Consider the following 22,849-nt stretch of genomic DNA (forward strand, 5'->3'; position numbering starts at 1 on the left):
GATTCTCAGCTATCCTTTAAACCTCATATTAATTCAATCACCAAGAAAATATTTGGCTGTCTGAAATCACTTTATCGTTCTGTTGACTGCTTCTCTCAAGAAGTCCGGAAAATAATTTTAATGCAATTAATATTCCCAATATTGGACTATGCTGATGTTATCTATGGTAACACCTTTGTAGATTTGTGCTCAGGTGTCCTTATAGAACCCATCACTGCCTAATGTATGAGTCCCTGAACTGGCCTGCCCCTAAGTCCAGAAGTCAATACTTACTTTCAAATGCATCTATTTCAATTTCCCTTCATATTTGAAACAACTCTTAATTCCTTTTACTTCTCAATACAGCCCACAGCACATGGACCACCTGTTTATAGTCACACCTAGAATCAACAAAGAAATTGGTCGTCGGGCGTTCAAATTCAAAGCTCCATCAGATTGGAACAACCTTCCTTCCTCACTCATCTTTAGTTACGCATTATAAAACATCCTGCTCTTGTTTCTGATCTATCTTACCTTTTCTTTCTAGGACTCATTCTACTCATACCTGCTTTCCTTTTGTCACTATACTGTATGTGTATCTACAAATATGTACTGTATACTTGACTTGTGTATGCAAGAAAATGTATTTATATTGGTGTATAGTATGCTTATCAGTACAAATGTCTACCTCCGTTTTTGCTGAGGGATTCCTTTATTATTATTATTTTTTTTTTTTTTGATAGTACTCTGTAATACTGGCTGGTGGGGGGTGGAGATGGGGGAGCAGTGTTAGAGTGTGTGTGAGTGTGTATGTGTTTGTCATTGTGCTTATGTGGTTAGGGTTACTATCTTTGTATTGTTTGTCATTATTGTAAGGACCCCCTCGAAAATGAGATGGTACATCTCAAGGGGCTATCCTTGAAATAAAGAATAAAGAATACGCAATGCAATTCGCCATCCGATTGATATATATATATATATGCTCACTACTAACCATGTAAATAGTGTTGAAAATAAACTTAAACAATATATCGCTGTCTGTACAGTAAGGATGTTCATAGAACCAAGTGTTGTTGGTTAACCCCTTTCACCGATACAACAAAGCTAGCTAGGATAAGATAATACTTTATTGTCCGTTTTCACAGAATTTTTTCTTGCAATGCAAGCTCCCAACAATTATACACAAGGACATGAAACAACATTAAAAACATAAACAGTGAATAATAAATATGATGGGGGGGGGGGGGGGGGGGGTCCAGCCCAGCCCAGCCCAGCCCAGCCCTGCAGGAGTAGAAATAAATGATATGGGGTTAAAAAGTCACTTCTTAATCTTCCTGTGCTGATTCAGCAGTGATATGGGCAAGGGAACAAATGAATGTTTGTATTTGACCTCCCTGCACTCTGGAACCCTATAGCGCCTCCCAGAGGGCAGTAGCTGGTACTCCCCCTCCTCCATGGTAAGGTGTGATTTCATCAGCCAGCCTGACTGTGTGCCTGTTGTTTGATTCGTAAAAAGTGCTCTCCACTAAGTGGCCCACCGATTTTGAGCAGATTCCCAGGAGCCGCAAAATCCTGTCTCTCAGTTGTGCTGAAAGGGAACCAAACCAGACGGAGCCTCCGTACTGCGGGATGCTTTGAATTGTTGCCTCATAGAAAAGAGACAGGACTTTGCTGCTAGCGCCAAATGACCTCAGCCTCCTTAAAAAGTAGATTCTCTGCTGCACCTTGCTGCAGATGTAGTCCACATGCCGGGTCCAGGACAGGGCACCGTCCACGTTACACGCCAAGGTATTTGAAGTGGAGGAGTTTTGTTTTTTGGTTTGGTTGTGAATGGTTATTGGTGTAGTGTGGCAATCATGTGAGGTTGCCGAAAATGATCTCCTCCATTTTTTAAGTGTGTTGAGAACGAGGCCATTGTGGTCGCACCACTTAACCGGGTCATCCACCATTTCAAGGTATAGGTCAGCCCCCCCCTCCCCCTCCTTCATCAGCGCCACCAGTGCAGTGTCATCAGAAAACCTGATGATGTGGTGGTTGGGTGCACTGGTAACACACGTCGTCGGTGTATAGTGTGAAGAGCAGGGGAGCGCTAACACATCCTTGTGGGGCGCCGCAGCTGGTTGTGACCATGGGGGGGAGTGGGTGTTGTCGACCCGGAGCAGCTGTTGCCTGTTGAAGGAGCAGTACCAGTGGATGAGATTCAAATTCAAATTCCAAAAAACTTTATTTGTCCCCAAGGGGCAATTGAAGACAGACACGTAAAGCAGCAGCATTTACACAGGACAAGCTTAGGTGCAACATAAGCCAAGAACAAGACAATTTGTTGTTAGTTACTGACAGATAAAACACAAGGCATAGTTATGTACAAATATACAGAGTGACATATAAATATTTTTATAAATAGAGAGCTGATATTGAAAAGTTTTAAAAAGTGTAACATTAGACTAAAGGTTGCAATAATATCAGATAAAAAATGAGATGTGTGCTGTGGATTCATGCCCATATGAATCATTTTGGAGAGCAGTATGTCCGGTTTTATTGTATTGAATGCAGAGGAGAAGTCGATGAACAGTACCCTGGCATACGGTTTTATCTTCGGAGCATCCAGATGTTTTGAGACCAGATGCATGAGAGTGGCAACAGCATCCCCAGTGCTGCGCTGTTGCCTGTATGCAAACTGGAAGGGGTCACGTTTGTCCTGCGCAGACTGAGAGAGCAGATGGGATAGGGTTTTCTCCAATGACTTCATTAATACAGATGTTAGTGCCACAGGTCATTGCACTCCTTGGGGCATGATTTCTTTGGGAGGGGGATGATGATGTTTTCCAGGCCGTTGGGACAGTGTGTGTGTGTCTATGGACTGTTAAGAAAATGGGTTGCCACACCGGGGCTAGCTCCTTACTGTAGGCTTTCAGGATGGAGGCGCTGATGTTGTCTGGGCCGACAGCCTTCCTGTGAATTAAGCTGACTAAAGATGTTAGCCACTTGACCCACTACTGATTATCACTCTATCCTCAGAGCCCAATGTGACTGACTCCAGCACCTCCCTGCATCTCTCCTTACTCCCCGTGGTTTCAAACCTGCTAAAGAAGGTGTTTAATTCAGTAGCAGAGGCCAACTCATCATAAGGCTTCCTGAGTTTACCTGGCATACCTGTCATGTTTTTTGTGTTGTCTGTGTCCCATGTTTTACGTGGATTTGCCAGCCTTGAATGCTTCCTCCAGGTGTTTGTTGTGTGCCTCCTTTGCTTTCCTCCGTGTTACTCTCAGTTCCTGGTCTCTTTTTTTGTAGCTCCCTTGTGTCTTTATTTTTGAAAGCCAATTTTTCTCAAATTCATTATTTGTTTAATGTCAATGTCATGTTTAATGATAAGATGCTACATAATGCTAAGTACTATTTTTTTTTTAGTGCAAGGACGCACAACACACATTTAGTGCGTACATTAGGTGCTAGGACGTACAAGATACAATAAGTGCGTAAGAGGGGTGTGGGGGGGGGTAAGGTATGCAGCTATGCTGAGTCTAGTTGAACTCTGAACAAGTGAGTCCTGACTCTTTTGCCGAAGCTGGTGAGTGACTCTGCTATCCTGACATCAGCAGGGAGCTCGTTCCCACCACCGCGGTGCCAAAACAGAAGAGTTGTGACTTTTGTTGATCGACCTTTGCTTGGTCTTAGCGATGGCGGTACCAGGCGTCCAGCTGAGGTACTTGAACGGAGTGCTCGAGTGTGGGGTGTGTGTTCTGACCAATGCTTAGAGGTAGGCAGGGCAGCTCCATCGACTGCCTTGGAGGCTAGTACCATCATGTTAAATCTGATGCAAGCTACTACAGGGAGCCAATGGAGGTCACGGAAAAGGAGGGTTAGGGTCACATGGGTTTTTTTATTTTTTTTTATTTCGGCAGACAAACTACACTGTTTCTACTTGATATATTGCTGCGGCTACGATGGAAAAAGAAGCTCACCACTGCATGACTAATTGATGACGGTTTGGCCGAGCAGTGTTGTTGTTGTACATTTATTTTTCATCCTTTTCCTCTGAAAGGTGAAGGAAGTGATGCTGCTGGAGGCCCTGACCACAAGAAGGACTGTGACGGTGGGAGAGAGGCTGATCGTCCCCTACAAGTTGGCGGAGGTCAGGCTAGCATCCAGCCACACATCCTGGGTTCCACACCACAGGACTCCGCAGTACAGTCTATGCTAATGCTGTCTGCTCATGCCCAGGGTTTAGTAGGAGGCCTCGACGTCTCCACTGGTTATGATTTGTAAAAGATTGGTTCTTTTTTTCTCTCTTGTTTTCTCCGAGCCAATTTAAAACAATTTACACGTGCGCTTTTGAATGACAAAATAAAAAAAATATATGGTCATGTTTAGTTCATGAACAGCAATATTGGTTCCTTTCATTAACCACTGAACATTTAGACCACATTGTTGACTATATTCTGCAATAATAATGCAATCTTGTTTGCAGGCTGGCACCGTAAGGGACTCCATGGCCAAGTCGCTTTACAGTGCTCTGTTTGACTGGATCGTGTTCAGGATCAACCATGCCTTGCTCAACAACAAAGACCTGGAGGACAACAACAAGGTGTGGGATACAGTGGAGTCGTCTGAGCAGACGTTTCCATGAGAATAGATAGCATGAACTAAATGTGATCCTTGGAGACCCACACAGCATTTCCCTTTTCCAAAATATTCTACAACTGATTTTGGGTTATCTTCCTTTCAATTAATTTTGTTTAAATGAAGAACCTTGCACGCAAGGTACATAACAAAGAGCTCCGTTTGATACACAGCAAATCTACTCTGGAAGAACCATAAGTTGAACACTGACTGTTTTTCCCAGATATTGTCCATCGGTGTGCTGGACATCTTTGGCTTCGAGGACTACGAGAACAACAGCTTCGAACAGTTCTGTATCAACTTCGCCAACGAGCGACTCCAGCACTACTTCAACCAGCACATCTTCAAGCTCGAGCAGGTAAACAACCCTTGCATGGTGCAGTACACCGCCTTGCATTCACTTGGGAGAACCCGGACCAGGTATACCATTAAAGCTTCTTCACACTTCTCACATTTCACCACATGCATATGTCACAGTGGCCTTTGAGCAATCTAGAAATGCTTAAGACGATTATGCAATGTTGCCATATGACTCACCTCAGCACCCTCCTTTGACCAACCCAACGGTTTCTGTTTCTGTTTGCAAATGTTTAACATGAATGGGTCGTTATCATGTGTATTTTCTCTTGGATTTCTCTGGCAGTATGTTCCTCTTTTTTAAAGATTTACTGAAGCGAGACAGTTGAGCTTGATATTTACGTGGCACAGCCCTCTTCACAACGTCCTCATCGCAGGTAGTTTAGTACAGGAATCTTTATGGTCAGTGATAGGTTGAAGGAAGAAAGCAGTTATAATGCTAGACTTAGGGTTATGTTTATATACGCTTTGAGTGTGTTCATATGTTATTTCAGCTTGTATCCCTTTACATTTCTGGTATAACAAATAGTCAATGTCCTGTGAATTATACACTCCTGTCACAAATTGCAGAATTCCTCCCATGAGAAGTAGGTTTATGTAATACATGAGAGAATTACACCTTCAGAGCGTGCCAAAAGATGTGAATGTACCTTGGGCTTTAGAAACTAGGCCAGCTTTTTAAAAGGATTTGATGGACAAAATGAACAAAGAAAAGACCTTGTGCTTTTTAACTGCAGGGCAGGCTGCAACAGGCGTTGCACCAGAGCAATCTGCCCTCCATTCAGATAATGATAGTGGCCGGTGATAAGTGCTCCTGTATCATCTGGTAAAACACACGTTCATTAGAGAAACATGTGTTTTTACAGCATGCATGTTCAGTGATTGCTTCCTGCCCTTTGTTTTGTCATTCAAAAGCACATGTGTAAACCAATTTGTTGCTGTTAAGTATTTCCCACCAGGCAGTGTTTGCTCTGCAAATGACGAGCATAGTTTAGCTTACACTGACGTTACGTCTGTACCTCCAATACACGCCAATGCCAGCATAATATTTGAGCTTTCTGACATGACATAAATGATACACTTACACTTTTTGGTGAAATCTCGTCAACAAAGTTGACGAGAGCATACAGGCCATTGCTCGTATATCAAATGCGAGTCTTCCCAGGTGAAGTGTCAACTCATCTACTGTTCAACTACTTGCATGCGATAGAATGATAGGAGGAGTGGTTGGAGTTAATATTGTTGGATTCATTTCTTGATAACGTCAGAATTTAACAGAATATTCTTCCGGGATTGAACAGGATGGTCCTTCTAAAATGTCATTAATGTAGACAAATATCTTGTTGTCCTCTTGCTGAAAAGTGTAATATACAACAGTAGTCTTTCTTTTGGACTTTCTTTTGGTCCCGGGGAAGCGCTTCAGCTGTATTTCTCATAAGCCTCTCTCGGATTATGTTTCTCTTGGTTAATTTGTGTTCCCACGAACCGGCGAAGCGAACAACGATACCGCTTCACACTGAGAATGCTTTTTAATGTTAATGTGTTTTTTTTTTAAACTTATTTACTTATCATAAAACCGCTTTGAAGCCAGACGGGCACCGCAAGGAGTTTTCTTCCGGTGAAGCGAACAACGATACCGCTTCACACTGAGAATGCTTTTTAATTTTTTTTTTTACTTATTTGACTTATCACAAAACCACTTTGAAGCCAGACGGGCACCGCAAGGAGTTTTCTACCTCTGTGTCAAAAGCATGCAACTCATGCCACCAGTGATTTAGTTTATTTAGGGGAATGTAAAACATCCTGCTTACTCGTTACTCTACGCCTTTTCACAGACACTCTTAGTTCTTCATTGCTCCCAACAATCCTTATCTTGTCTCTGGGTTTCTTAATCTCGATCTTCAATATCTCGATGGAGCGTTTGAAGTGAAATCTCAATCTCGCTGCGGATGCAGGCTCACCGCCGTGGTGTTCAGGACCTTAACTGTTTGTGTTTCTTGTGTCGCCTCCCAGGAGGAGTACAGAGCAGAGGGCATCACCTGGCACAACATCGACTACATCGACAACAGCGGCTGCATCAACCTGATCAGCAAGAAGCCCACCGCACTGCTCCACCTGCTGGACGAAGAGTGCAAGTGAGTTGGCTGCCTGCTACCTGTAATGGCCGGTACGCAGTATGCCGCAGGGCACGGCTCATGGGTGATGCTCATTATCCAGAGCTGCGCCACATGACAAGTCATTATATTAGCCTTTTAACCCCCGCAGTACCGAGGTTCATAGTGTTTGTCAGCCCCGTTATGCTTTCAATATCCGGCTCAGCTCTTCATAACCTCAGGCATCCAGCAAAGAAAATGTAATAATTGAATCATGGTTTCTGTAGCTCCGTTCCATTCCTGAAGACATAGCCATGCCTTTGACCCTAAAATCTAAAATCTGTATGCATCTTTTTGTTTTACTACAGACCAAGGTAAAAGGTAAAACAGTGGACAGTAGCAGACCATTGATTACTGGTTATGTCGTGTTAGGCTAATCACATTTTAGATGACAATTCAACCGGTGCTAACGGACAGCTTATTGATGAGATGTGAATAATGCTACCAAACATCTTCTCCCCATTAAAGCTGTTGCTTCAACTCTCAGATCTCACCTCTTTTTGAGAAAAAAAAAGAAAGATGATTTAGAAACAAAAAAAACAAAAAAAAAGTCCCCTGACTCTCAGTCCCCTCCCTCCCCACGTTTCTTCCCGAAATTGAGAAGGGTTGCATTTCACACACCTGTGATTGACGTCAAGAATGGATCTTCAGACTATTCTCATACAGAGGCAGGCGCCCTTAACTCGAAACAGATATTCTCACACTGCGTTTCACTCACTTATGGCTGACGGAGGGCTATGGCACTCACATAACATATTACTCAAATAGTAGCTCTTAAATCTTACCTACGGCGTCTTGCAGTGTTTCCATTTTGTTGTCCCTGGTTCAGCTTCCCCCAGGCCAGCAACCAGACCTTGTTGGACAAGTTCAAGCGGCAGCATGAAGGGAACAGCTACATGGAGTTCCCCGCCGTCATGGAGCCTGCTTTCATCATCCGGCACTACGCCGGCAAGGTCAAATACGGCATCAAGGTGAGTGGATTCCTTCCATGCGTCAAGTCCTTCCCGACCGACCCCTAGCCCTGAGCCCAGGAAAAAAGGTCTTGGTTATCAAGGAAGAAACCTTGAGGTGGAATGCAGGAAGAGGGATGCCTGACAAAATGGTGTCATGACAAACAACCGTTTAAGTAAAGTTAAAGGATTTGTTGACATAGTTGCAGAGCAACATTACAATACGTCCTGTGGGTATGTGTAGGTGGGGTGGTTTTTAACTGTTTGGAACACAGCCAAATAATTATGTTTAGACACCAATGGGCATGCTCACAGGTTTTTGTTCATTGAAATGTTGCTTTCAGAATTCAGAATTAGCCTAAAACGCAGTCACTTTCGTGTAAAACGCAGAATCGAAATTTGGATTTGTTCGATTGTGGGAACTAACGCCATGGCCAAGGTAGTTTGTATGAACTTGTGTTGGGAAAACCAATATACAGCTATGAGAGCTGCTAAACACTCGTATGGAATATAATGGATGTCACTGGCTCGCCAACTGCCCAGTTCGGAACTGGAACGCAATAGTTGAGTTAAACAAAAATCATGGCTGATTCACATCTGGACATAGACAAAGTCAGCAATTGACCTGGGGTCTCTCTAAATTGTAAGTGTCCTGTTCAAAGGGAGATATGGGCTCTAACCTCAATCTATGCTTAGCCCAAAAAAAAAAAGAAAGATTTTTACACTCTCCGTTATCCATCATGGTGGTTTATCTCCCTTGGATATTGGAGTACGGAATAACTATTTTCATATTTTTAAAGCAACCATGCAAAGTATATCTTGTTAGGCAACCACTTGAACTTTGTTATATCAAAATAAATGTTTTATGAATGACACAAAAAAAATGCTACTGGAATTAGCTTATAGTCTTCCGGAGAGCCCTCATCCTGTGCTATATTTGTGAATGTGATTTGTAATACTCTGATCTCTCGCTCTCGCCGCTTTGCAGGACTTCAGGGAGAAGAACACGGATCACATGCGTCCGGACATCGTGGCATTGCTCAAGAGCAGCAAGAACGCCTTCATCGGTGGGCTGATCGGCATCGACCCGTCGGCCACGTTCCGCTGGGCGGTGCTGCGGGCTTACTTCAGGGCCCTGGTTGCCTTCAGGGAGGCTGGGAAGAGACACGTGGGCAAGAAGGTCACAGGTGAGGAACCACAGAAGGAGGGTGTTGGAGACTCCACGAGGCAGTGTCCCCAATTCATAGTTCACACAAGGTCCTTAGGATTATATTCATAGCTACATAATATAGACACACAAGAAGGCTCATCACATGTTTACAAATTTGTAATGCGTTTCATATTGTGAAGAATGATGGATCTGTAATTTCCTTAATTGTCCCTCGACAAAGATGGCTTGCGTATTTGAGCCAGCTCTAGTGCACAGTACAGTAGTCTGTCAGAACTGTTCCGAAGTAGAGAACTAGTAGAAAACCAATACTAAAGTGCTGCCACGTATGTAGTAATAGTCAGTTTTTTGGACCTGTTCAGTCCAGTCAGTCTATTTCAGTGTTCTTTTTTTAGCCGGTCAATGGAAAGGCAAAAGCGTTTAACCCTTTTCTCACTAGATGTGTTAGATGTGACTAGATGACTGTAGCTACCTTGTAGAAAGCTTCCAGTCTTTGCTCTTTGCCCACCAATATAAAATAAAATCATAGCATAGCATCTCAGTAACAACACTCGCGTCATGCAAATATCCCCATTAGTAGAACTGATGGTTTATCCAGACCTAAAGGCGTCTTGAATAGCCGTCCAGCTTCCTTCACACACCTTTTTATAGTTGAATTAATAACCTCACTGTTGCCTCCTCCTGCAGTTCTGAATGTCTCTCGTTCTGTGTGAAAACCATAGTCTTGCACAGGTACCTCTCTCGTAGACGACTGCATCTCTTGTTTTTTTTTTCTCAACTTCACTCTCTAATTGATCTTTTTCTCTTTTTCTTTTTCTCTTTTCCTTCCCTTCTCCTTCCCTCTCGTTTTTTTTTCCTCCCCTTTGTTTGTCGATCTTCTCCTCCTCTGTTCCTTTTGTTCTCTCTTCATGTGATGTTGTTTTGCTTCTCCAAGGGCATGATGGCGCTGCTCCCTGTGCCGTTTTGAGCGTTGCGGATAGCTTTAGCTTTCTGCAGCACCCTGTGCATCAGAGGAGCTTAGAGATCCTGCAGAGGTGCAAGGACGAGAAGTACAGTAAGGCTGCCATCCCACAATAACTCTCTCCTCCCCACTTCACAAGCTAGAGCCCCAGGGTTTCGGTGGGGGGAAACTACAGGGAGGTGGTGGACCAACATTGTCATCTTGTAGTTGTGTGTCTGCACAGCCATGCTTTGTGCAAGTATGCCTCCTCCAGTGTTTGAAGTGTTTTCCCAACACAGGAGTTCAAAAGCTTCATATCTAGAATGCTTGCAACATTATACCATCACCAGATTGTAAATGTTTTTATCTTTTGCGATTGGGCCCACATAAAACTATCATTGAATGATAGAGTTGATTGAATGATGACAAGTAACGATGCTTGTTGGTCACAGCTCTTTCTGCGCCGAGCTTATCCCATCCTTTCTTGCGACTGAGCATGTCGTACGCTGTATGGTGGCAGGGGCCATAACTTCACTAACCCCGGGCTTGTTTGTTGCATGCTTCTTGGGCATGGTTAAGACTTTTTAACCTTGGGTTAACCAACTCTGGTCTCTGGAGAAGTGAACATACAGGTGCATCTCAATCAATTTGAAAATTGTGGAAAAGTTCATTAATTTCACTGATTTAAAATTTTATTTAAAAAGCGAAACTCATATATTATATACAGTAGATGAATTGCACCTGAAGTGAAATATTTCAAGCCTTTATTTGTATGGATCTGATGATTGATGAAATGAATGATGAATAAAACCCCAAATTCTGTATCTCAGAAAATCGGAATATAGTGAAAAAGTTGAATATTGTAGTCTCGAGGTGTTCCACTCTAATCAGCTAGTTACCTCAAAATACCTGGAAAGGTTTCCTGAGCCTTTTAATGGTCTCTCGGTCTGGTCCATATGGACTCACAATCATGGGGAAGTCTTCTTACGTGAAAGCTGTGCAGAAGACAAGTCATTGACACTCTCCACGAGGAGGCTTGGCCTCAAATTTGAGTGAAAGGAGAAAGTGTTGTAGAATAAGGGTGCACAAGCAACAGGGGTAAACACTGCCCTGAGAGGATTGTCAAGGAAAGGCCATTAAAAACTGCGTGGGAGCTTCACAAGGAGTGGACTGAGGCAGGCGTCAGTGCATCAAGAGCCACCACGCACAGACGTATCCAGGACATGGGCTACTACAACCGTCGCGTTCCTCGTTTCAAGTATTTCCTGAACCGGAGACAACGTTAGAGGCGTCTTAGCTAGGCTAAGAGAACTGGTCTGTCGCATCATTTCATTTGGAAATCAAGGTCCCAGAGTCTGCAGAAAGAGTGTAGAGATACAGAATCCAAGTTGCTTGAAGACCAGTGGGAAGTTTTCACAGTCAGCGATGATTTGGGGAGCCGTGTCATCTTCTGGTGTTGGTCCACTGTGTTTTACCCAAGTCCAAAGTCAACACGGCTATCTACCAGGACGTTTTAGAGCTCTTTATGCCTCCTTCAGCTGACAAGATTTATGGAGATGCTGATTTCACTTTCCGGCAGGACTTGGCCACTTGCCCACACTGCCAAAAGTACCAAGACCTGGTTTGCTGACCATAGGAATACTGTGCTTGATTGGCCAGCAAACTCGCTTGATCTGAACCCCATAGAAAATGTACGGGGTATTGTCAAGAGGAAGACGAGAGACACGAGACCCGACAACGCAGACGAGCTGAAACCCGCTATCGAAGCAACCTGGGCTTCCATTACACCTCAGCAGGGCCAAAGGCTGATCGACTCCATGCCACTCTGCATCGACGCAGTAATTCATGCAAAAGGAGCCCCAACCAAGTACTGAGGGCATGTACAAGAACATACTTTTCAGAAGGCTGACATTTCCGTATTAAAATCTTTTTTTTTTTACTGGTCTTATGTAATATTCCAATTTTCTGAGATACTGAATTTTGGGTTTTCCTGAGCTGTAAGCCATTATCATCAAGATTATTACAAATAAAGGCTTGAAATATTTTGAATGAATCTATATAATAGGAGTTTCACTTTTTATATTATAATTCTAATTATAGAATATTATAATTCATTGATACAGTATGTACATACAGAAATTGATGTGAAAAAAAGAAGTGCCTCATGCTAGTCACTTTTTTATGAAACTTAAAAACAGACTCTAGTCACTAATGCAAGAAGAGTGCTGCAAAGACTTCTGGGATATCATACTTTCACCAAAGAACAGATCTGATGTTTCCTTGAGATTTCATGGTATCTAGGCTTCTGGCTGAAATCAATGTAACACTATTATGTGGCTTTATTGCTGCCAATATCAGAAGCTGTAAAACAGTCAGGGGGTGACGAAATATGGAGAGGGGGTGTTTCCAAAAACCCACCGTGTGCAGTTGTACGCCGACAAACAAACACAAACGTAGTGCTATCAAACACACACACACAGCACGCCACCAATACGCACAAGAACCGACAAAACCCAATGCTATATGAACCTCTAATAACTATCATAGTTGCAATACAATCTGTATACAACCAAGGATCAATCTGCTGTGGCAATGGTAAAGATATCACTAAAATAGTCCATTCAAAGTGACGGCAGTCCTCGCCAGCACAACAGTAAAAGAGTATATATTCCTTACCTTAAATCTGTTGAAGATCCTTTTGAAACCTCCTGTGTGATCCATTTTCGGATATCCATTTTAAAACCGGACAGCTAGACCAGTGCTACTGCTTGGCCACAATGACTGTATGATTGCGCAACCGTTAATTCCACCGCACACAAAATGTAACACATTTTTGAACTTCTCGCTACCCCAACAACCAATGAAATTGATTTGCAAATGTAGACTAATCTGTTACTTTGGAAATAAGTAGTTGTGTAGGGCCAAATAAGATTAAATATTATTTTGCTTAATTAAAATAAATTATTTTAAACATAATACATATTCATTTTCACTAAGGGGGCGAGGATGGTTGTCTGAAGGAGTGATGCTCCTTAACGCCCCCCCCCCGCTGCGTCGGACCTGATCAGAAGCATCTTAGGGCGCACTCACACCAGGCCGTCTGTAACGTGGCCGAGTACGTTTGCCCCCTAAAGTCTAGATCGTTTGGCTCGTGTGAGCACGCCATCCGCACTCAAGTACAGTTAAACTCTGTGGCCTCACTACACTTCAGAGAGGTGTGCTCAGGCCACGGTACAGATGCTGATGAGCCGACGTACACACGCACGGATACGCAACCTATATGTACAAGAGGCAACCGTACTCAGGCCCAGTTGAGATTGCCTAGTGTGAGCACAGGCCAGTGGCACAGTGGGGGGGGGGGGGGGGGTACAGGGCAACTTTGCCTAGTGTGAGTGCGCCCTTACATGATGAGACAACACCTTTAATTCCCTCCAACACTATGCAACACGGCCAATAAATCTATTATTCTTCTCTTTATTACTTTCAAATAATACTAGCCTTAACTAATCCCATTTCCATGCGGACCTGCAATCCATGCTAAATACCTCTTCTGGATAAACTGAAACCATAATTTTCACTAACTTAGAAATATTGACTTTTATTCTAAACAGTTTCATCAATTTTCCTACACGTGTGTGTGTGTGTGTGTGTGTGTGTGTGTGTGTGTGTGTGTGTGTGTGTGTGTGTGTGTGTGTGTGTGTGTGTGTGTGTGTGTGTGTGTGTGTGTGTGTGTGTGTGTGTGTGTGTGTGTGTTAACATATCGCCATCCTGTGTGTGTGTGTGTTTTATCAGGCGGGGCAAGGCGGAGTCCCCGGACCCCCCTCTCAGACCTGCAGGGCAGCAACACGCTCAACGAGAGATCACCCAGGTGAGAGTCTCCGATATATGCCAGCCTCCTTGATAACCAATCAAAGAGTCTCAGAAACCACCTTTTCTAACCCTCTGGTCATACTGGTCTGTTGGTTGGTTCAGTGTTAAACCAGTGACTGAAGACGGGAGTATTTCCGTGTGGAAGTGCCTCTGATATTAGCAGGGATGACTTTTGCAGACAGAATGTCCATGATTCACTGAAACCAGAAGGGCAGGTCATAGCGGTTACCCACCATTTGAGCCCTGAAGCTAACCTGATCACATGCCCAATGGGATCTGCACACCCGCAGCTTGTATCACTTCCTGCCTCTTCCATCTCATCCATCGCTGCTTCATAAGTGTTCACTAGAGTCAGCCTTCCCCCCCTATGCAGGTGGTGGCTTAGTCATACAAGAGATATGTGCTGCAGGATGTTGATGGTGGTGGTGGTGGGGATAAATACCTCTTCTCATTAAGGAGTAACTTTGGGTGTGCATGTGTGTGTGCGTGCCCGTGTGTGGGGGGTTTGTTTGCGGAACCGCAAATGGATATCCACAGTGGATATGACACAGCTTTATGGACTCCCAGGGAACCAGCAGCAGATGTGGTTCCATCACCGTGGAACCACGGTGATCTCTGCTTCAACAGATGGAGTGGACCAGGGGAGACGTTTGTTACTACGTACTGGGGGTGTGGATCTTTCCTGAGCATTAAATCAATCATACAAAACTAAACCTAAACGGCAGCGTTCTCTATGCTGCACAAGGGGATGAATTTATCTTGGAGGAAACCCTATATATGTTTTCACCGTGACCCCAGCTCCCTTTATTGCGCCACACCCTGTGCTATATGTGCTATATACTCCACCCTTGGGACTTTGGAGACGGGTAGTGTTCTGTCAGTACTGCCCAGGGAGCGTCAGGGACCTCATGCATCACCGGCCAAACTGGCTAGTAAGTTTTTATGAACACCCGCCAAAATGATTTTTGACCCGCAGTTGGCGGGTGTTAATTTAGAACCCTGATTATATAGATATCTATATATAATATGATATTATTTAGATATTGAGCTCTAGGACTCCCGCCGGAGCACCCGGAGTGTTCTCGAATATTTACAGAACATGGCCAAAAGCTGTGTGCGCATCCGGATGATATTATGAATCCGAGCCATTGCGATACATCCACTGTAAACACTAGCGCATGGTACCGTGGCCGCAAGCTGCTCAGGGCCACACCCTCCACCTTGACCCGCCTCTAAAAAAACGGCACGTTTGTGGAATACTCATTGTGGGACTGGCTCGTAGTGGCTGTAATTCTGCACCAAGGCTGAATTTCTTGAACGTCTTCAAATACTGTATTAGGGGCCCACTGACAGCTATATAAAAGCATCCATAAAGTAGCATGCCATGGGACCTTTAAAGTAACTGTGTGTGGCCTGGCAACAGCAGGGTAGATTCCTGTAAATTGTAGAAGTCAAAATAAACCCCTCTGCTCTGACCCAACTCATGACGGATGGTTGCTGTTGTAGCCATTCCCTTATTTCTAATCACCACATGAGCTCAGTGTTTGGTTTCATCTAGTGTTTGGTTTCATCTAGCCCTTTTTTCCGCCACAGATTCTTTGTTTGTCTTAGTTTTCCTAGTTTTTGTAATGCTCATTCTCTGGTTCAGTGTACTGTTTTCTATTACCGTTTTGTCCTCTACCTTTTTCCCTCTTTGTCTCTTCACTGTTCTTTTCTTCTCATCTCATCTCTCCTTTCATTATATCTTTGTCCCCTCCCTCCTTTCCTCTTAACTCTCTTCTTCCCTCCCTTCCCTCTCTTTCTTCTCGTCGTTCATCTCTCCTCCTCCCCTCTCCGCTCCCCTCCTCTCTCCCATCCCGTGGCTTCAGGTCTTTACATTCCAAGTGGGTGTGTAGCCAATGCCTGACCGGCCTCACCACTCAGCCCTGACCACTATATAGATAGAAGACCAGTGTTTGCTTTCAGATCCACTGGGTTGGTTTTCACCTTAAAGGGGTAGTTCGGAATTATGGACATCGGACCTCATTTCCAAAGTCAGTGAGCCAGTGTGTTATTTATCATTGGAGACTGTTTTCAACACTTTTCATCCAGTCCTTCTAGTTGCAGAGATGGTTGGTGCTAGGCTAGCGCAAGTCGATGGGGATCTGCTAGCCTGCCAATAAAAACAGTTTTACCCACTCCCGAGGCAAACCAATTATAATGCCAGACTATCGATGTAAATGTCTGTGTTGTCTGGAATGTCTGTGTTGTCTGGAATAATGTTAGAAATAAAACTACCCTTGCATCGCATTGCATTTAGTTTATAATCCCTGTAGTTGGAAGCAGGATACGGCAGTGGCGGACTGATTTTACCTGGAGTGCGCTTCTCTGTTTACGTTCTGCTGTGGTGAATTGTTTGCTACACCGGAGCAAAGTGAAATTCCGCCGCTGCTGAGAAAGTAGTCCCTCAAAATGTAATGCGATCATTGTGATACAAGGATAGTTTTATTTATATTATTCTATCAACACAGACATTAACATAGATAGTCTGGCGTTATAATTGGTTTGCCTCAGGTGTACTGTGGAGTGGGTAAAACTGTTTTTATTGGCAGGCTAGCAGATCCCCATCGACTTGCCCTAGCCTAGCACCAGCGATCTCTGCAACTAGAAGGACTGAATGAAAAGTGTCTCCAATGATAAATAACACACTGACTCACTTGGAAATGAGGTCCGATGTCCAAAATTCCGAACTGTCCCTTTAAGGCTTGAGGCTTTACATGAGGCTCTACCTGTCCATAGAAATAATCTACCCTGCAGATACAGTACAATGTTACATTGAAGAAATGATTGCGACAATGTTAAGAGTCCCCAGAGTGGTTATGGTCGGTGGTGTGACTTTTTAACAGGATTATGCCTGGTTGAAATTGTGGCTCAAAGTGGAACAAACTTTTGCACACATTTGGTTCACATGTCAATCTCAAAGATGTTCATGTAAATGTTTAAGTCTCTGTCTATCACCGAATCAGTTATCACAATGGTGAATGAGCCTCTGACCCACAGACGAAAGCCCTTACATTTGCGTAAATATAGTATAATGAATGTTATGAACTGGGTGTCTGTGGGTGACATGGTTTGTATCTCTGGGAAAAAATAACTTATTGCCAAAAGTGATGCAAAAGAAAACAAAATGGAAATCGTCAAGATTGCCAATTTAAAAGAAAGAAAGGCAATTTCTTCCAAAATGTCTTAAGGCTTGTTTTAATCCTGTGTGTGTGTGCACGTGTGTACCACAGGGGTTCTCCTACTCCTGGCTGGAACAGGCACGTGGGCCATCAGAGTCGCCTGTCGTCCGGCATCTCCACCGCGGAATGGGACGGCATCTTTATCAACTCCACCAGCAGCAAGCTGCTGGAGAGAGCTCAGGGCATCCTCATGTCAGTCACTATACGCACACCTCACCTCCCTCAACCCCAGACTCTCTGATCTAGAGAAGGGCTTTCATAGGATGTCAATGGCAATGTGCTCTATGTAATGTCATAACATGAGAATATTACAATAGTCTCTTTAGTATTTAAGAGTCTTTTCTATGTCTTGGGGGAAAAGTCACAGCATTTGGTCAATACTGTTCTATTTTTTGTGGTGCCATGTGGCGAGAATTTCATCGGGAATACTTAACATTCCTTTCTTGTTGCGTGCTTCCATTGCTTTTCAACAGGAGGAACAAAAACTACAAACCCAAGCCTCTCCTCCCGAAGGTAATTCCCACACTTACATCCCTTAGCACCGCCCTGTCGTCTGAGCTGTGCACACTGCCAGTGTGGCTGTTGCCAGCCGTGTTGCTGAGGCCACCGTGTCCTCTCTCTTCCGCAGCACTTGCTGGACGTCAAGTCCCTCAAGTACCTGAGCAAGCTGACGTTACACGACCGCATCACCAAGTCCCTGCTCCACCTGCACAAGAAGAAGAAGCCGCCCAGCATCAGCGCGCAGTTCCAGGTTGGATGCAGCATTCCGACACGCAAACACACACACACATGCTCATCTACACACACTCACTCACTCACTCACTCACACACAGGTTCCCACACACACACGTTCCCACACACACACATGCTCATCTACACACACTCACTCACTCACTCACTCACTCACTCACACATACGTTCCCACACACACACACACACACACACACACACACAACTTACATTTATTGGCCTAAGGTAATTATTAGTTGATTGAATGGGAGAGTAGCATTTGTTTGGCCTGGGGAGGATCACACTGCAGCCCTCCATGTTCACCAGCCATGCACTTCATGCACTTCATGCACAAAACTTTATTTGACATTACTTACAACCGATTGACAGCATCAGCTGTGTTCTTTGGAGCGGGCGCGGCTCATCAGCTGGGTTCTGCTCTGGTTCTAGTGTTGTGTTGCTGTGCGTGCCAAGAAAATCCCAACCGGTTAACCTCCCTTTCTCAAGCATACCTTAAATAAATCGCTGTGCTCTAAATAAGCAGGCATGTTAAATCTGCACTTAAATCTTTCACTTTTCTACTTCAGCTATTTATGACATGAAGAAATATCTTAGCTAGAAAGTTCCGCAAGAATATAACGCTCCCATCCACAAATGAATCCGTCAAGGGAATTGTTCCATATAAATCATTTTATTCTGGTCCACTACCCCCTCCCCCAATGTGGGAAGGGGGCCATCAGTAAATCAGAAAATATCTATAACTATAGCTGCAACGTCAGCCCCTAGAGGTTGCCAAAAATCAATTCAAAATCGCTGTCAATCAAACGGTAACTCAGTCTTTCGCACCTTCCAATCAACACGCAGAAGCCCAGCGTCCAGGCCAGCCAAATGCACTGTGACGCTACAGGAATGTATAAGAAGGAAATCGAGCCAGTTGACCTGCGATAAGCAGCTGATTTTGAACAAACTCGTCAAAAGATGGACGTGTTTTAACACATTTTTAGTCAATGAGTCAACAGTATATATTTGACCATTTAATTTTTTTAATTTTAGGGGAAGCCGAGCTTCCCTTGCAGTCTTAGAGAAATCGCCACTGGTACAAACACACACTAACACACACATGCTGATACACAAATGCAGATACACAAACACACTGATACACACGCTGATACACAACATACTGTATCTCACAAAAGTGAGTACACCCCTCACATGTTTGTAAATATTGTATTAAATCTATTCATGGGACAACACTGAAGAAATTACACTTTGATACAAAGTAGCCAGTGTACAGCTTGTATAACAGTGTAAACGTACTGTCCCCTCAAAATAACTCACACAGCTATTAATGTCTAAACCGCTGGCAACAAAAGTGAGTACACCCCTACGTGAAAATGTCCAAATTGGGCCCAAAGTGTCAATATTTTGTGGGGCCACCATTATTTTCCAGCACTGCCTTAACCCTCTTGGGCATGGAGTTCACCAGAGCTTCACAGGTCGCCACTGGAATCCTCTTCCACTTTGGGCCCAGTTTGGACATTTTCACTTAGGGGTGTACTCACTTTTGGTGCCAGCAGTTTAGACATTAATAGCTGTGCGAGTTATTTTGAGGGGACAGTACGTTTACACTGTTATACAAGCTGTACACTGGCTACATTACATTGTATGAAAGTGTCATTTCTTCAGTATTGTCCCATGAATAGATTCAATAAAAATATTTACAAAAATGTGAGGGGTGTACTCACTTTTGTGAGATACTGTATGCACTCATAAAAAAACACACATAAGAAGAAAATATGAAACTGAAGCACATGGGAGGGGATTTAAACAAACAAGCATCAACGTTTGCTTAGACAATGCATGTTTATATTCACCTTGAACATTTCCCATATACTTGTAAATGGGCATATTATTGTTGTCTCTGATGTATTGTTTGTGTTGGGCTCTCTAGGCTTCCCTCAACAAGTTAATGGAAACCCTGGGCCACTCCGAGCCCTACTTTGTCAAGTGTATCCGCTCCAACGCTGAGAAGGTACAAATATCTGGAAGACCAGTTTGTGACTTTATTACTCAAGCTTTTAATTTGTTTATTTAGCCTCCTGATCAATCCGAATTCCCTGGTCTTCAAAAGCTCTCCTCTTCTGGTTATTATTTTTCCCCAGCTGCCTTTGCGCTTCAATGACGAGTTGGTCCTGAGGCAGCTGCGCTACACAGGCATGCTGGAGACCGTACGCATACGCCAGTCTGGATACAACATCAAGTACAGCTTCAAGGTAAGACTCTCAGCTATACACATACATCATACACACTCTTTAATTTATATTTATATAGTTATATATTTATATAATTTATATAGTTCTTTAAATAATTTTCCGGTCCGCGATCTCCTTCACCTTTAGCCCATGGGAGATATCCCTCTATTGCCTCCAAGGGTATCTCCACGGTAGGTCTCCCGACCCTACATTTCGCACCCAGTACCTGTAGCACTTGGGAAATCCACACTGGCGTCATAACGTACCAATAAGTATAAGTCTATCCTATCTCCCAGAGCACGTACTCTATCAACTGCATCGTGTCTTCAACACGATTGTTCTCCACATCATCTTCCAAGCTTCAGAGCGTAGTGACAATCTCCTCTATTGCTGACACATACGAACATACAAACAAGGAAATTATGATGAAGTGACGTAGGTCCCGCCCACACGCGATTCGCTGATAGATTTCAAAATCTTTTGCAAGGCAAAGATTGAAATCTCATTTGAATTTTGCAACACACGGAGCATGGGGAAGTGCATTGCAATCACGGGGGCACTATAGCTTTTCCATTTGAATAAAGGCACTCAAAAAAATTTATTAGAACTTTTTCAAATTGAATTGAGGATTAATATTCATTGGGGCTTTGGATTTGCTGAAAAAAAGCCGGGTCTGAGACAATGGTTGCTTGCTTCTCAGTAAAGGTCACTAGGTCAGCCATTCTAACCCTGGTGTTTCGTTGTACTTGTATTTCACAAGCCTTTGAGTGCCATTTTTCTCTAAATTTATAAGGTAATTTGAAGATGTTTCTCATGTTAGAGATTGTGTCCAATTCTTCCATGTATTCAAGCTGCTCCATGGTAGTACAGCAACTTCTTAAAAACAGAGAAAAGTCTTGCAAAGCTCTGGGTTCCTCTGATTTTATCGAAGGCCATGAGAGGGCCTTTTCTATGTAGGCATACGAGATCTTATATGCATTGCCAAAATCTTTATTAGACAATTGCCTTGCCTTTCGATAGCCTCTATTGGCATCCATGTGTTGGCAGCTCTTGACCAGCTGCCAAGCTTGTCCATTTGTGTTCTGGATGAGGAACTGCAGTCTGTCCTGTTATTGTCTGTTCTACTTTCAATCATGTGATCGAATGAATGAATAAGACTTGTATTGCAATATGTTTCTATCAAACGCTGCAAGATCTCCTTTGGGCAAAGTATACAACATCTGCCGTTTTTAAGAGGCTTGTCAATTGATTTTGCGTTTCAAGAATTTTGGAAAGATTATCTGTCTGGAAAGGTTGGATGCTCTGTTCACGGGTAGGCTTAGCAGTGCTAAAAGACAACATTTTATTGGCAAATTTACATGTGTGGGTGTGTGCGCAATGGCACCCCCAATTTCAAGTATTTTAATTTGTGAGTGTCAGCCAAGTCACTGATGTATTACCACCAATTCCTACCCTGGAAATCCAGTCCAGTTCTCGCGAGAGCACAATTTTAATTTGCTGAGCGAGTCAATCTGTTTTACAGACTGGATACGACAAGAGTCTTATCTATTGGTTAGCTCCGCTGGTCTGGATACGTCACCCCTTGTATTCTTCTGATTTGTCGTAGTGTTACCCAACGCTTGGTGCTGCCCCTCGAGTTGGGCCATTTTCATTACTCGTTGCCAAACCCTACATTTTTCTAGATGTGGGTCTGGATTTCCTGGCTAACCAATTCCCATAGTCTGAATAACATTTTTCCCCTGCATTTTTTTCACGTACTGGTGATTGCTCAGCTTGTTCCCAGCCTGGTCTGTTGAACTCCCCAAGTCCTGTTCACCGAGGAGAGTGCATTATTTGGCTTACCCAAATGTCAGCTCTGATAACTACGATTGATAAACGTAGGTTTCTGAAGCGTGTCGTATTGTGAACTTTCTTTAGAATCAAAGCCATCATAAGCTGTGTTAAGCAAAATATTTCCCAAGGAAAAAGTGTATCTATGACGTTTTTGGTCAAACCACAGGTTTCAGTTGCTGAGCCAACTTTGAGCTAGTGACATCGCCCGGCGTTCTGAAGTCTCCCGGAACATATTAGCACCGTGGTCGGCGCTTATTAGAAATACTTGAAGCATGTATCACTGTGTAAGACCCCGCAGTGTTCCCCCATCTTGGGTCTTCAGAACAGAGCCTCAGCATTGTCTAGGGGTCACTCCAACACTCCCCATAATAGCATAAACACTGCATCTGTTTTGCTGGCCAACCCCCTGTAGTCCAGAGCGGGGGAGCGGATTGGCATCAGGACAATGGGCCTTAGTTTAAATGTTGGGAGTTGAGCTTGTTTTAGGACTTGATGAGTGGGAATCTCTGCTTACACGGAGAAACATGGGCTTCACTTGAAACCACGTGTGTTTGGACAACCTTTGTCATTTTGGTCCTTGGGTATCGGTTGTGTAACGGTTCATGTGAACCAGCCCCAGTTTCTTGTGATGGTCCAGATATGTATCCCATCTATTAGGCCTGTAATACTGATTCTTCAGGCTTTATACCTTGGTGGTTCTGTCTATAAACTTCAGAGCTTCCTTAAAGGCCACCAGTTGTTTCTCTGCACAAAAGCGGAGATATCTGAGACGAATCT

At 43.7% G+C, this 22,849-nt stretch overlaps 1 protein-coding gene across 5 annotated transcripts in view; it reads left to right on the forward strand.

Annotated features, from left to right (window-relative positions):
* myo9aa (myosin IXAa) overlaps positions 1–22,849 on the forward strand; it is an 85,232-nt gene that overhangs the window by 43,578 nt on the left and 18,805 nt on the right. For all 5 annotated transcript variants that reach the window (XM_084476524.1, XM_084476526.1, XM_084476525.1 and 2 more), the window contains 13 exons: positions 4,022–4,111; positions 4,448–4,564; positions 4,823–4,957; positions 6,970–7,091; positions 7,939–8,080; positions 9,048–9,246; positions 10,162–10,281; positions 13,960–14,035; positions 17,310–17,450; positions 17,732–17,771; positions 17,887–18,009; positions 19,939–20,019; positions 20,150–20,260. In XM_084476524.1, the coding sequence (XP_084332650.1) occupies positions 4,022–4,111; positions 4,448–4,564; positions 4,823–4,957; positions 6,970–7,091; positions 7,939–8,080; positions 9,048–9,246; positions 10,162–10,281; positions 13,960–14,035; positions 17,310–17,450; positions 17,732–17,771; positions 17,887–18,009; positions 19,939–20,019; positions 20,150–20,260 (1,497 nt within the window). The remainder of the gene's footprint in view (positions 1–4,021; positions 4,112–4,447; positions 4,565–4,822; positions 4,958–6,969; positions 7,092–7,938; positions 8,081–9,047; positions 9,247–10,161; positions 10,282–13,959; positions 14,036–17,309; positions 17,451–17,731; positions 17,772–17,886; positions 18,010–19,938; positions 20,020–20,149; positions 20,261–22,849) is intronic.

The sequence above is a fragment of the Micromesistius poutassou genome, assembly GCF_964030765.1.
Source record: "Micromesistius poutassou genome assembly, chromosome: 12".
Taxonomy (NCBI): Eukaryota; Metazoa; Chordata; class Actinopteri; order Gadiformes; family Gadidae; genus Micromesistius; species Micromesistius poutassou.